This window comes from Poromitra crassiceps (assembly GCF_964638095.1).
Source record: "Poromitra crassiceps genome assembly, chromosome: 21".
Classification (NCBI taxonomy): Eukaryota; Metazoa; Chordata; class Actinopteri; order Beryciformes; family Melamphaidae; genus Poromitra; species Poromitra crassiceps.
Window position 1 is genome coordinate 26726726 of NC_139638.1, and position 15917 is coordinate 26742642.

At 42.3% G+C, this 15917-nt stretch overlaps 1 protein-coding gene across 1 annotated transcript in view; it reads left to right on the top strand.

The window, feature by feature from the left end:
* LOC310795362 (GTPase IMAP family member 8-like) overlaps nucleotides 1-15917 on the top strand; it is a gene marked incomplete at its 3' end in the record, with an annotated part of 49932 nt that overhangs the window by 10860 nt on the left and 23155 nt on the right. Inside the window, exon 3 of the mRNA XM_083657396.1 lies at nucleotides 12597-13495. Coding sequence (XP_083513522.1) covers nucleotides 12597-13495 — 899 coding nt within the window. The remainder of the gene's footprint in view (nucleotides 1-12596; nucleotides 13496-15917) is intronic.

Genomic DNA, 15917 nt, shown 5'->3' on the forward strand with positions numbered 1-15917 from the left:
ACTGTAGCGCATTACTCAGTTCAATAAGAATGCATGAGCTGAAGGCTTACAAAACATCTTAACATATTCAAAATATTCAAATGTCAAATGGCAGACTAATACCAATGTTACATTATTTTAAATCTTTAACCTAATACCAAGAAAAGCATTCTTATAAGCTCAAAAAATGAAAGTGTGATCACAAAAATTGTGATGGCCACAAAACGCTTCAAGTCCTAAAAGTGCTCCTCATTTGTGAAGATGATCTTGTTGAACACAAGGTCTCAGTTTCATCAACTTTAATTAACCACAGAACTTATTTCAGGCATCTAACCAAAACCCCCATACAAAAATCCCATCGACTTCCAGATGAGGGAGACGAGCCAGGTGATGCTAACTTCTGGGTTTTAGGGGTCATTCCTGCCGCACTCTATTGAAATGCTGTTATATTGGTACCTTTGTAGGAACCAACAGTACAGGATTTAAACCTTCAATAAACAATGTCATAACCAACCTTGAAACTACCTTGTATCTACAGTATGTGGAGATTTCTGTGAGGCATAATAATGATATAAACCAATATCTACAGAGCAGCAGCTGTTCTAAACCTTGTTGCCAAAACCCGGAGTGACTGAAGCTCCTCTCGGTCCATTCAGTGGCTTTTAAACTAACATGCTCTCCCACTTTCCTCACAAAATTCTTGTAGTGGTTGGAGTCGTTTGAAGCGAGTCAAGTTTGTCAGCCAGAGCCAGCAGGAAGTAATTTAAGAGACTATTGAACAGCTAACATTCAAACTGTTGAAGCTAGTAAATAAACTAGAAATCCACATTTCTAGCGTGAAGAGACTAGAGACGATGCACATGCACCATGGGAGCACTTTTTGGAATATGACCAATCTCATGTCAACTCGTGTTTAGCTGCTCAAGTCTTTCCTTGCTGCCATCGACAAGTGCATACTCTTGTTGGTAGGGTTGCCAACTTCTTGAAATGTAAATAAGGAACTGGGGGGGGGGGGGGGGGCTGTCGGTAGTGGACTTAAATATAACAATCACATAACTGCAATTGCTTTAGCTTCAACCATTTCCACATTATTATTATTATTATTATTATTATTATTATTATTATTATTAACACAAGCAAACACTTTCGCGCGTAGCCTATTCCTAGATTATCATCCAAGAATTTTATTTGGGCGTTGCAAAACAAAAGTTTCTCATTCTTAATAAAACAGCTGTATTAAAAAACAAACAGTAGGGTAGTGCAAACAGTATTTAGATATAGGTCTAAATAGCCTACTTCACATTTGCATGTAGGCCTACACAAGGTAGTTATATACCTATAGTTATATAACTACCTATATAACTATAACTATGGAGTGTAGTTATAGTGTAACTATGGGGTACAAGGAGTGAATTTATACACTCCTTGTACCCTGTAGTTATACTATAACTACAGTGCTTGTACCCCGTAGTTATACTATAACTACAGTCCTTGTACCCCGTAGTTCTACTATAACTACACTCCTTGTACCCCGTGGTTATACTATAACTACAGTCCTTGTACCCCGTAGTTATACTATAACTACAGTCCTTGTACCCCATAGTTACTGTATACTATAACTACACTCCGTGTACCCCATAGTTATACTATAACTACAGTCCTTGTACCCCGTAGTTATACTATACCTACTGTCCTTGTACCCCGTAGTTATACTATAACTACAGTCCTTGTACCCCGTAGTTATACTATACCTACTGTCCTTGTACCCCGTAGTTATACTATAACTACACTCGTTGTACCCCGTAGTTATACTATAACTACAGTCCTTGTACCCCGTAGTTATACTATAACTACACTCCTTGTACCCCGTAGTTATACTATAACTACACTCCTTGTACCTCATAGTTATACTATAACTACACTCCTTGTACCCCGTAGTTATACTATAACTACAGGCCTTGTACCCCGTAGTTATACTATACTACAGTCCTTGTACCCCGTAGTTATACTATAACTACACTCCTTGTACCCCGTAGTTATACTATAACTACAGTCCTTGTACCCCGTAGTTATACTATAACTACACTCCTTGTACCCCGTAGTTATACTATAACTACACTCCTTGTACCCCGTAGTTATACTATAACTACAGTCCTTGTACCCCGTAGTTATACTATAACTACACTCCTTGTACCCCGTAGTTATACTATAACTACACTCGTTGTACCCCGTAGTTATACTATAACTACAGTCCTTGTACCCCGTAGTTATACTATAACTACACTCCTTGTACCCCGTAGTTATACTATAACTACACTCCTTGTACCTCATAGTGATACTATAACTACACTCCTTGTACCCCGTAGTTATACTATAACTACACTCCTTGTACCCCGTAGTGATACTATAACTACACTCCTTGTACCCCGTAGTGATACTATAACTACAGTCCTTGTACCCTGTAGTCAGGGCCGTAGACAGGGGGGGGGGGTGGGGGGGGGGAGTGTGGACGATTCCAAGGGCCCTTGCCTGACAGGGGCCCCAAATGGCCAAAATCTTCCGCCGCTGCCCTTCGGACGGCGGCATCCGTGGGCCCGATGTGATATCCTTTCATGGGGCCCGAAATCCCTGGCTACGGCCCTGCCTGTAGTTATACTATAACTACACTCCTTGTACCTCATAGTTATACTATAACTACAGTGTGGTACCCCGTTGTTAGCCTATAAGTACAGAATTGGTCCCCTGCTTTAGAATACAGCCCACGACCCCGTAGTTACCCTGTAAGTACAGTGTGGTACCCCGTAGTTATACTATAAGTACAGATCTTGTTACCCTCTAGTTCAGTGCTGATCAATTTGGGGCCCGCGGGCCAAGTTTGGCCCGCGCTCTGTTTGTTTTGGCCCGCCACGGATTTGGGGAAAAAAATGTTCCCCACCCTCCCATTTTTATCCCCCATTGGTGCTAATTAATTAATTTATCCTGGTTGCTACTCCACCCTCTGCCGATCTGGGGAGAGCCGAAACTGGCTCCATGCTTCCTCCGAGACATGGGCAGTTAGCCAGCCGCTTCTTTTCACCTGACAGGGGAAGCTTCACTGGTAGGACATAACACGTGGGAGGTTCACGCTATTCCAACCAGTTCCCCTCCCTCTGAACATTTTCAAAGTACCTTGAGGATTTTTCAAATTGTGAATTAAGTCAAATTTCTCTCTTGATTACAAAGGTGGAAAATACAACTGTTTTTAACTGGGTGTTTACTGATTAAATGTTTAAGCTCCCCACAAATGCAGATGTTTTTTTTAATATATATAACCAATTGCAAATTATTACAATTACCAAACAGATAAAAAGTAGATTATTATATTCAAATGTTATTTTAGATTTAGAATGTTAATTTTCTATAAAACACAATACATTTTAATGTAATTCCACAACGTTTATTACAACGTTTATCCACCCAGATTGAGTTTTGGCCCTTCATGGGAAAGAATTTGGGCACCCCTGCTCTAGTTAAAGTCTAAATTCACTCCTTGTACCCCATAGTTATACTATAACTACACTCCTTGTACCCTGTAGTTATACTATAACTACAGATCTTGTTACCCTCTAGTTAAAGTTTAAATTCACTCCTTGTACCCCGTAGTTATACTATACACTCCTTGCACCCCTTAGTTATACTATAACTACATGCTTATTTGCGGGCTGTATTCTAAAGCGTTACCATATTTTCCCTCTCTCCCAATACATTGATCTCAATATTGCAGTGTGGAAAATACCAATATTACTGTCTTTCAGAGGCTATGGCAGGCTCATTTTTAAAGCAAGCTTGAATACATGAAAATAGAAGACCTATTTTAGATTTAGAATGTGAATGGTCTATGAAATAAATTAATTTAATGTAATTTCACGTAACTTGAACACATCCATCCATCCACAGGCTTATGTACACACAATTTATTATTATGAAATTCATTTTATTAATAATAAGGGGGGGCGGGGGGATTCACTGTCCTATATAGTCATTGGCTCATGGCTGATCTATAGGACCAATCGGTTGATTGTATTTGTAGCTGTTTGTAGTTTTCATCCAATGAATGCCTTCCCATGTCCAGGGGCTGTCCCAATAGATGTCGCCCCTGGCCATTCATTGGATGAAAACTACACAAACAGCTACAAATACAATCAACCGATTGGTTCTATAGATCAGCCCTGAGCCAATGGCTATGAGCCTGGCTGTCTCCAAACTGATAATTGGAGTCATTACATTTGAATGAACCTCTGAATACCCCCATCAGAGGTGTTAAGTGCCCCCTGCCCCCATGGGTGTGAAAAGCTGGTATGGTTACCGGTTTTTGCTGGACTGGAAAAGTGGGGAGAAAGTACAAACATAGTCAGCATATTGAGCACTATGTGGTCATCTACGTGCCCGGAAAGCAGGTTTTTCATGCAGTGAGTGGCCCTAGCCGCTTCGCTGGCCCGGCCACTAATAATAATGGCAAATACAATAAGTGGCCCTGCCGCTTCGCTGGCCCGGTCACTAATAATAATAATGGCAAATACAATAAGTGGCGCTGCCGCTTCGCTGGCCCGGCCACTAATAACTAATACACATTCACCTGCATCTCAACAGGATTTTGATAAGAGAAGTGTCCGTCCGTGTGTGTGTGTGTGTGTGTGTGTGTGTGTGTGTGTGTGTGTGTGTGTGTGTGTGTGTGTGTGTGTGTGGTGTGTGCGTGCGTGCGTGTGAGCAGAATTTTGGCGGACCACAGCTATGCCGTTTTACGTGCGATCTGGCTGAAACTTTCAGGGGGTGTAAAGAGCACCCGAGTGGGTAACCTGACGGAGCCGGATTTTGGAAATTAGGGCAGATTAATTGCCCTAAGGCTGATTGCCTGGCTGATTGCCTTAACCCTAGAACACTAACGTGATTTAGTCAAGTCAAGTCAAGTCAAGTTTATTTGTATAGCACATTTCATACACAGAGGGAATTCAAAGTGCTTCACATAAAATGGTTGACAGGAAAATAAAAGAATAGAAGAAGAGAATAACATGGACATTTAAAAGCAAAACTTAAAAAAAAAAAAAGGTATAAAAAGTGCATTAAGCAACAGGCGCAGCAGTTGCAAAAAGAGCTAAAAACTTATAGAGGAATAGACTATATAAGAAACATGACTAGACACACATATGATAGTGATTGAGAAATAGCTGTCAGCAGTTAAAAGCGACGGTAAACATAAAAGTCTTTAGTCTATTTTTAAAAATAAGTAAGGTTGGGGCAGATCTGAGGTTTTCAGGCAATTTGTTCCAGCTAGCAGAAGCATAGTGGGTAAATGCGGCCTTCCCATGATTTGATTTGATCCTAGGGACAGTTAATAAGCTGGACCCTGCTGACCTAAGAGTTCTAGACGGTTCGTAGCGTGGGAGCAATTCAGCTATGTATTTAGGGCCTAGGTCATTAAGTGATTTATAGACTAATAACAGTATTTTAAAATCTATTCTATGACACACTGGCAACCAGTGTAAGGACTTAAGAACTGGAGTGATATGATCAGCTTTCTTAGTCTTCGTTAGAACTCTAGCAGCAGCATTCTGAATGAGCTGAAGTTGCCTATTTCTTTTTTGGAGAGACCAGAGAAAAGGCTATTGCAGTAGTCTAACCTACTGTAGATGAAGGCGTGAATTAGTTTTTCTAGATCCTGTCTGGACATGTAGCCCCTAATTCTTGCTATATTTTTAAGATGATAAAAAGCTGATTTTCTGATTGACTTAATGTGGGAGTTAAAGTTGAGATCGGAATCAATAATAACGCCAAGATTTAAAATCACACCATCACTAACGTCATCGGGTGTATTTCACCCCATGCAATATACCCCATAAAACATACTTCTCATCAAAATATCTTCAAGTAAGTACAACCATACATGGCAAATTGAGGTACTCTTCTTTTATTTTTAAATGTGAAATATCACAAAAAACACAAAAAATTATTATGGGGGACACTATAAAAAAGATGTCAAATTCAGGAAAAATGAGGTCATCGTTACAAAAAAGATCCCCCCCCCAAAAAAACAGGAGCTCCCAACTTCTCCTTTGGTCCACCCATTCATGGGACTTGTGTGGTGAAAATCACCACACAAACCCTAACCCGAACCCAAACCCTAACCCTAACCCGAAGATATTTTACCCTCTATCACTAACGTTGGGTGAAAATCACCCGAACACATATCCGGTAGAAAAAACCATGAATGGGAGCAGGGAAACAAACCTACATTCAATGACATCAGTGAGCATCCTGAAGGTACCCAAGGACCCGCCCACCTCAGACAGCAGCAAGACAATGAAAATCACGTGAATTAAATTGTCTGGGTGAAAATCACCCGACGTTAGTGTTGTAGGGTTAAGGCTGAGGCTATAGTTCAGTGATGATGTCATCAGTGATGATGTCATCACAGTGATTATGTCATCACTGATGTCATACATAGGCATTGTGACATCACTGATGATGTCATCAGTCACACACACACACACACGAGAGAGAGAGACTGAGAGAGAGGGAGAGAGACTGAGGGAGAGGGAGAGAGAGGGGGACTGAGGGAGAGGGAGACATTGCATGCGCCAATAGGGCAGGCGAGGCCACGCAGCAGCCGAGCTGCGGGCGAGGCCGCGCAGCGTGTGTATGCGAGGGGGCCAGCTCGGTGAGCTGCAGGGCAGGCGACAGCGAGCTGCCCAGCGTGCGAGCCTAGGCCTAGTATTATACATTTCCCGAATCCTTAGTCCTGTGAGCATTCCAGTTTTTGTGTTTTGTGTTTCTGATGTTCCTTGATGCCACAGGGCTAAAAGAAAGTATATAGGTGAAAATTATGGAAAAATGTGTGTCATTGATGTTGTGAACTATTTATTATACAGTCTATGGTTGTGAAGAGCTCAAGTGACCTCTATATTTGTGCGAAAAAAATCGCAAGTGCCCTTAAATGAAAGCTAAGAAGGTTCCCTTTAAAATAGGTCCAAACACAATACATTGAAAAATGCCCTGACCATGTGCCTAACCCAGGATATGCACCAGTGTCTAAAATGCAATTTACTTTAGTGGGGGTTCACTTCACAAGCTGGTAACTGTCTCACAGCTACCACTAAGGAATGGCTATAATACCAAAATATCATCTACAGACACGTGTCTTAACAAACATTATAAGTCTTGCCACCTTGAGTGGTACTGGAATCTGGTCTGGCCCATGGACTAACAGGCTAAATGATGCGACATAAATATACATTATGTAAAGTCATTGCATTGCATTGTATTGTTACGGTCAAACTACCCATTTCACTATTCACGTTGTATTTGCAAGGGGTATATATACACCCCATGTGTTTAAATTAAATTTCCTTTTATTTTTGTCCAATATTCAAATATTCTAGAATTGCATTTTGTGTTAAAAATAAATATTATTTCTATGCATTTTGTGTTAAAAATAAATATTATAATGTTCAAATATTCCAGAATTGCATTTTGTGTTAAAAATAAATATTATTTCTATGCATTTTGTGTTCAAAATAAATATTATTTCTATGCATTTTGTGTTCAAAATAAATATTATTTCTATCTAACTTTTTTGCCAGATTTGATGGTTTTCTTGTCAAAACTTTGCCGCCTCAAAGCTTTCTGGGTAATATCCAAACAATAGAGACAGTCGGCGTATGTGGGAACGCCCACACGGCTGGCGCGCGAGTGGGGTGAAACCGTCCATATACCTCAATAGGCTGACTCACCAAAGGAAGGTGCTGCGGCTCTAACTGATGGTGACATCTAACTGATGGTGACATCTAACTGATGGTGCTGCGGCTCGGTTTGGGGATTGTAGAGCAGAACACAAGATGTCTATTCAGATATGCGTTTACTGCGGTGGTTGAATCCCTGATCGTGTCTGCCTGGGCTGGGCTATCAGCTAAATTCTAACTTTGCTGAATGGATAGAACGGGGGATTTACCCCACCATGACCACGCCCCCAGCCAGGCTGAGCCAGCTAACCCAGTGTCTATGACGAGACATCGCCTCAACCTTAGAGAGGCAAAGTGACCGCCTACTTCCTGTTTCAGCAGTGTACCAGAGATTTTCATCTGCCATTTCATACACATTTTGTAAAATGCTTATAAAAATAGTTTTACTGGTTCAAACCAAATGGTACAGATATATTTAGAAACAGGAGAGATCGCATAACATTTCACTGGGACCAGAATGTAAAATAAATCTGTGTTTAAAGAAAATATTTTTTCGATGTTTTTGTTTTGTTTTGATCTGAGTGAAACGTTCGATGGTCTCCCCCGATTATAGCGTTAGCTGAACCGTTTGGTTCGACGAAGTAAAACGGTATGCTGGTGTTTGGACTGAGAGAGCCTGGTGACGCGAGATTTGGACAGGAGAAGCGAGGGGGTGGTGGGACGGAGAAACATCAGCAGCAGCAGATCCATTGATCCATTCACAGTGCTAGCTGGCTTTAACTGAAACTACACATGCACGAGCAGGAAATGCACAGAGCTCTGCCATTGGTTCTGAAATTTGCCCGCCCCACAAAAGCTCATCCTATCCACATGTGGAGTGGGTGGATTCGAAAGCCTGAAAACTCCCCGCCCTTTTTTGAAAAACTGACATGATGAAGGTCTGGCTTCTATCTCTGGTCATGGGGGGTTGCAGATCTCTTTAAGCGGTGCTCTCCCACTTTCCTCACAAAATTCTTGTAGTGGTTGGAGTCGTTTGAAGCAAGTCAAGTTTGTTTATTTAGATAGCCAGAGCCAGCGGAAAGTAATTGAAGAGAACAGCAAACATTCAAACTGTTGAAGCCATTAAATAAACTATAAATCTGAATTTCTAGGGCAGAGACTCTAGAGACGATGCACATGCACCATGGGAGCACTTTTTGGAGTATGACCAAACTGATGCCAACTGGTGTTTAGCTGCTCAAGTCTTTCCTTGCTGCCATCACCAATACTAGCCTACTTCTTAACATGCAGTGGAATCCGTATTATAACCTGTTCCTAGCCGGTTGGCCTGCATGTTAAACAACAATTAGCCGGCCTACGCGCACTCCCGCGAGTCCGTATCTTATTCACCTCGGCCGCCGGTGTAAGATCCGCTTCCACGCAAGCGCAGCTGCTGTTAAACAGTGGCAGGTCATTATCCGCAGATCCGTCTGAGTGGGCGGGTGTGACTCACTTCACTTCACTTCACGTTCACTAGTTTATTAATTAATGAATCGTTCGGGCAATCGCTTATATCAACGAATTAAACGAGCAAACTCACGGTTTCCTCAAGTGCTGCAAACGGCTTTGAATTGTTTGGTAGAGCTAGGGATCCCAACGCGCCATGCATGCAGGCAGGCAGGTCCGTGCATCACACAGAGGAGAGGAGACAGCTTACTGCTGCGCTGCTGATCCATGTCAGAAAAAGTGAGACATAGGCCTAGTGATCAATCAATCAAATCAATCACGCTCATTTTTGGCACATTGCCACCCCTCGTTGTCGGAATGGACTCCGTTAAAACGGCATGTTTTTGAAGTCTCCAGATTTGTCGCTAACGTGTGAGGCAGCCATTTGAGGCAGGCAGTGTTGTGTGACTGTGCGTCCACACTGCGGAGAGGATATGAGCTGACTGACTGATAGCCTATATCGAGACATATAGGCTAGGCCTAGCCTAACTTTTGTGGGGAGAAATAAATTTAAAACTAGTCAGATATGACTTGAATGCCACTTGTAAAATAAATCACCCACAGTGATTGACGACGGTGCGACCACTATTCTGACTGCCTCATTTTTGGCACAATGCCAGGAATGGACCCTCTGTTAAAACGGCATGTTTTTGAATGGAGTTTGGTTATAAATTCACTAAAGCTGTTTCCTATCACATTTCTCGTTATCGATACATGCTACCGCCACTGGCCACTGGCAGAAAAAACGGCTCATATCCAGTTGTTTCTAAACAAAGACCCCTCATGTTTAAAAAGGTCAAACCTGAAAATATCCTGCTCTCTCTAGCCTGACATGATCCAGACTTCATGTTTAAAAGGCAAGTGTGACACAAAATGGCCCCCGTGAAAAGGGTCTATTGTTTCAGTTGTTGGGTGGCTGAAATAAAGAGGCTGGTCTTCTACCTCTATTTGTAAAGTGCATCAGATAACTCTTGTGATTTAGCACTATATAAATATAAAGGAAGGAAGGAAGGAAGGTGATGTACTGTACATGTTAAAGTAACGAGGACAAATCCTATTGAACAGACTGGTGGTGTTCAACACTATGTCATAACAACAATGTGAAAGACTTGGGCGTCTGGGTAGAGTAGCGGTAGATTCCCTGCCTACCAACACGAGGGTCGCAGGTTCGTGCCCCTGTATTACCTCCGGCTTGGTCAGGTGTCCACTCCATACAGGAACGATTGGCTGTGTCTGCAGGTGGGCTGCTGTCAGGTGAAAAGAAGCAGCTGGCAACTGCGCATGTGTCAGAGGAAGCATGGTGCTAGTCTACGGCTCTCCCCAGATCGGCAGAGGGGGTGGAGCATTGACAGTAAATATAGTGGACCACCATATGTTTTTGACACGGCAAAATGAAGCTCATTTCCCGATATTGTTTGATTTCGTTTGATTGGATGAATGGATTTTCCTGTTGCATTGTGGGAAATCTGTTCAAACCTGGAGCCGGGAAAACAGGAAGGGGCGTGAGCGTGGACGGGACTCGGAGGAGGGTTTCCACCGCCACGGCATCCATCTTGTTCATGTTGTTTTCCCTGCTAGCCGTTAGCTTGGCTAACAAATGTTGCTAACGTTAGTTGCTATTGCTAGCCTTGATCTCACAGTGAATACAGTAGCCCGAAGAAAAACCAGAGTATTATTTCCTCCAGACCTCGCGCGGCGTCACCAGCCTGCCGCTTGCATCTTCCACAAAATCGAGGTAATCTTATTTTCTAACGTAATGCTAATTGCATAGCATGACATTAACGCTAGCTACATGTCCATTTGTCATTACAGGAGGACGTTAGACTAGAGTAGCATAAGTTAACGTTATACAACGTTAAACAGTATTGGATGCTGCACAGATTCGGACGTAGACAGAAAACAAACGCAGTTCTGTTTACCTAGGTTACCTCTTTGAGATGAGGCAGACTCAAAGCATACTCATATGATCTACCAGCTATAGCGTTATATATCTAGCTAACGTTAGATCAACTATCAATCAATGAGGGGGAACAAGGGGGTTCAACTCCTCTGGATAGTTTATCCACCTCTGCATTTACAGTATTTACCAATCGCACGTAGTGTTGGGTAAGCAAACGTTAACGTTATACAGTGATTAACAGTGTCTAATTCGTTTCTTCCAGGGGTAGCTGCTGTCCAGTACCAGATGGGACACACAACAGAGGATCATGATTTGTGAAGATTAAAGCTATAATATTCTGTTCTCCTGAGATTAACGCTAAACTACATGTTACTGCTGATCAGTTGTTTCAACATAGGAAATTGCAATAACACACAAGCCAAATGCTGACATGAGAGATTTGCTTTGAACAAGTTGTAGCTAGTGCCAGTGACCGGAGAATATTGTTATATTTGCTTGTTTTAATGCTTTTGTCAATAAACATTGTCAACAAAGATAGCCTTGTTGTATATTATCATGTATAAGATTGATGTCGAGTGAACACAAACTACGAACCGAAGATTGGACCAGAGGACATGACGACGGAGAAACCAGCAGTCTGCTTCAATCAATGAATGCTTAATATTTATTGAAATGAAATATGGTGATATCTGGTGGGCTGAAATTACTCTCTCTAGCTAGGGTAACTGGCTTATATTGTCATAATATTGTAACGTCTGCTACACCATGCAAATATATTTCGATATAATTCAAACAATTAGCTCACCATGGGCTGGACTGTATTGCTGTGAAAAATTTACATTTTATTGTTTTAAGTGTTACACGTTATATTTTTAACTGAGCTTTGCGGAATTACCTCAACACAATTGTGTATCAGCTTTAAATGTCCATTATATACAGCATTAAACAAACGACCAGCAGCATTCAAATGTGCAAAAACGTTATATTTATTGAAATGTGATCATGTCACAAGTCACATTACATAATGATATAGCGTTAGGTGTTCTTTTGATCAACAGACCTCATAACGGGGATCTATACTGTTACTACGTTGCTAGCTATTCACACGTTTTTGAGGTATTGCAAATCACTCTGGTGCTAATAGATAATTTACTGTGGGTCTTGAAAGATGACCAACAATTATGAAAATCTTTGGCCTGTGCTAAATATTGGCAGTCCTAAACTGGCCATGAATGAGTAAGACACAGAACGAGAGAGAAGTCGGCTCATTTTTAAATTGGAGCCAATGTACGTGTCGTCACTTCCGGACCTGACGTGCGCCCCCCTGCGGACTTTCGAATTAATGGGATTCCAGGACGGGCCTCATACATTCCCCATTTCTGTTGCCCACTGGGGTGGAGCAGCGACCGGGGCAGCACAGGGAAATTGTCACAGTACAATTGGGGAGAAAATGAGGGGGAAATCAAGAAGGAAAAAAAAGTGACAGATTTAACTGAGGTGCACTTGTTCTTCCACAGAACAAGAGGAGAGCAACGTTCTGAGGATTGTGCTGTTGGGAAAGACTGGAGTTGGGAAGAGTGCAGCAGGAAACACCATCCTGGGGAAAGGGAAATTCAAATCAGGCAGATCTTTTTCCTCTGTGACATCATGCTGTGACAAACACACAGAGACAGTGGAGGGGAGAAAGGTGTCTGTCATTGACACTCCAGGTCTGTTTGACACATGTGAAACAGAAGCTGACACCATGAAGGAGATTAGGCGGTGTATCTCTCTGTTTTCTCCTGGTCCCCATGTGTTTCTGGTGGTCACATCCCTGGCAACCAGATTCACTGAGGAGGAGCAGAAGACAGTGAAGCTGATTCAGGAGCTCTTTGGTCCTGAGGCAGTCAAGCACACAATGGTGCTGTTCACGTATGGAAGCCTGCTGAAGAAGAAAACTATTCAAGAACGTATCAGTATCAGTAAAGAACTTGAAGAATTCACAGATCAGTGCTGTGGTGGATATCATGTAGTTGACAATGAGGATGAGAATCCGTCTCAGGTCACAGAGCTGCTGCAGAAGATTGAGAAGATGGTGGTAAAGAATGGAGGAGATTACTACAGCATTAAGATGTTCGAGGAGGCTGAAGCAGCGATTCAAGAGAAAGGGAGAGAGATTCTGAAGGTCAGCGAAGAGGAGAGACGCAGGGAGGTGGGGAGGCGGAGGAAAGAAGGAAGGAAGGAAGAAGCAGAGAAGTATAGAAAACAGCAGGAAGCTAAAGCTAGAGCCGAAGCTGAGAGAGAGAATGAATTCATTAAGGAATCAACAGTTATTGGTGCCGTAGGAGGACGACTTGCTGGTGCAACTGCAAGGCCGTGGGAAGGTGCACCAGTAGGTAGTGTGGGAGGGCTATTCTGGGCAGTGGTAGGGGCGATGGTAGGGGGAGTAGTAGGGGCGATGGTATGGGGAGTAGTAGGGGCGATGGTAGGGGAAGTAGTAGGGGCGAGGGTAGGGGGAGTAGTAGGGGCGAGGGTATGGGGAGTAGTAGGGGCGAGGGTAGGGGGAGTAGTAGGGGTGATGGTAGGGGGAGTAGTAGGGGTGATGGTAGGGGGAGTATTAGCGGCGATGGTAGGGGGAGTAGTAATGGCAATGGTAGGGGGAGTAGTAGGAGCGAGGGTATGGGGAGTAGTAGGGGTGATGGTAGGGGGAGTAGTAGCCGCGATGGTAGGGGGAGTAGTAATGGCAATGGTAGGGGGAGTAGTAGCGGTGATGGTAGGGGGAGTAGTAGGAGCGAGGGTATGGGGAGTAGTAGGGGTGATGGTAGGGGCAGTAGTAGCCGCGATGGTAGGGGGAGTAGTAATGACGATGGTAGGGGGAGTAGTACCGGTGATGGTAGGGGGAGTAGTAGGGGCGAGGATAGGGGGAGTAGTAGGGGTGATGATGGTAGGGGGAGTGGCGGCAGTTCTGGGAATCTCTAATCTTAGCCGATCAAAATGAAGTGAACGTGACTGGTGTGTAGTCAAAACTGACCATTTTCAGAAAGTTGCTACTTGCTACTAGCAACGAGCTAGTGATAATAATAATAATAATAAATTGTATTTGTAATTGCACTTTTCATTTTGGACAAAATCCCAAAGTGCTACAGAGTAAAACTAAATAAATAAGATAAAATAATTAAAAGAATTAAAAAAAAATTAAAGGAGAATAAAAAAGAAATAAAAAGATTAAAAGAACATTAAAAAGAACATAAAAAATCACATAAAAAGCCTAAAAACTAAGGAAAGCACAAAACTAGAAGGCTTTATTAAAAAGGAAAGTTTTCAGTCCCTTTTTAAAAGCATCCACCGTCTGTGGAGCTCTTAGGTGGTCGGGAAGAGTGTTCCACAGACGGGGAGCGGCAGAGCAGAAGGCCCGGTCTCCCATGCAGGCCCGGTTCTACGGGGGTGCAAAAGCATGCATTGCACCCTTATTTTAATTGTCTGCATGCTCAGTTGAAAAGTTAAAAAAAAAAAAAAAAAAAAAAACTATTTTTATTTTTTATAAATGCTACAGCTGCACACTTACTGTTTAAACTTGAATTATCGTTGTTGTTTTTCTTTGTTCTTTGATGTGATTTTATGGCTTTTTGGCACCTATATGTAACCTTTTAAGGTTGAGATAATTGTATTATCATTATATGGTCCAAATATTTCAGTAAAGCACTTGAAACACTTGAAATATTCTTGCTTGGGTGGTATCATTCTACTTGAAATGATGGTCAAATGCATTATTTTTAGTAAAATAACATGTCAAATTTTGTCAAGTGTGTCAAGTGTGCCTGTGTAGTCAATAAGCACTTCCAGTTCCATTATGACGGACAACAAGTGTTGTTGTCTCATCCGTGCCTCTCTTGCAGCACGACCCGGCACTACTCTGCCTCTGATTGGGTTGGGTTTAGGCAATGAAGACTGACGATTGGTTAAGGGTAGGGCAAAATATGTCATGTGCTAGCGAAGTCACATCATGTTTTTGAATATTGTGCCAGTGAAAGTTTCAGTGTGTTTTATAATATAATAAACAATCAAAATGAGTTTTTTTTTGTCTGCCTATTTGTTTAGTGGAAAGTTGTTCTTTGACAAGAAGTTGATTTCAATGTGAGAAAAAAGTAGCTTTGATGTAGCAAGCTGCTTTTGCCATGTTGCTCGTAGCTTAGCTTGCTACATTTCTCTGGGGATAGCTTCAATGTAGTTTAGCTATATTTAATCGAGAGTAACTGATAGCTTAGCTTACTACATTTTCCAAGTAGCTTGCCCATCACTGGGTTTAACAACAAACAACCGTGACAAGCAGTGTTCATTAAAATCATCACGTATTTGCATGTGTGAGCTAATTGATACTTACTATGAGCTAAGGGGATTTACATTAACTGCACACTTGGATTTCTGTCTGTTTGAAAAATCGCATTTGCCAGCCAGCTTCGCTGGCCGGCAAATCTCACTCCTAACTATGGCTGAAACTTTTTTTTTTTTCAAATTCATTTTTGCTGGCGCCCGTTAGGGCCGTTGGGTCTGTCTGTCTCTCAGGTGTAATAATCCCACAACGATCACAGCTTTAACAAGCATCACAGGCTGTGTAAACAGTGTAAAGTGGGCTCTAAGCGTCAGGGGCAGTTGCCCCCTCAGATTAAAAAAAAAAAAAAAATTTAGGGGGACCAAATTTTAAGGGGGACAAAATGTCCCCATGTCCCCCTTGTTCCGGCGCCAGTGGGTGATGGTAGGGGGAGTGGCGACAGTTCTGGGAATCTCTAATTTACCCGATCAAAATGAAGTGAACGTGACTGGTGTGTAGTCAAAACTGACCATTTTCAGAACGTTGCTAC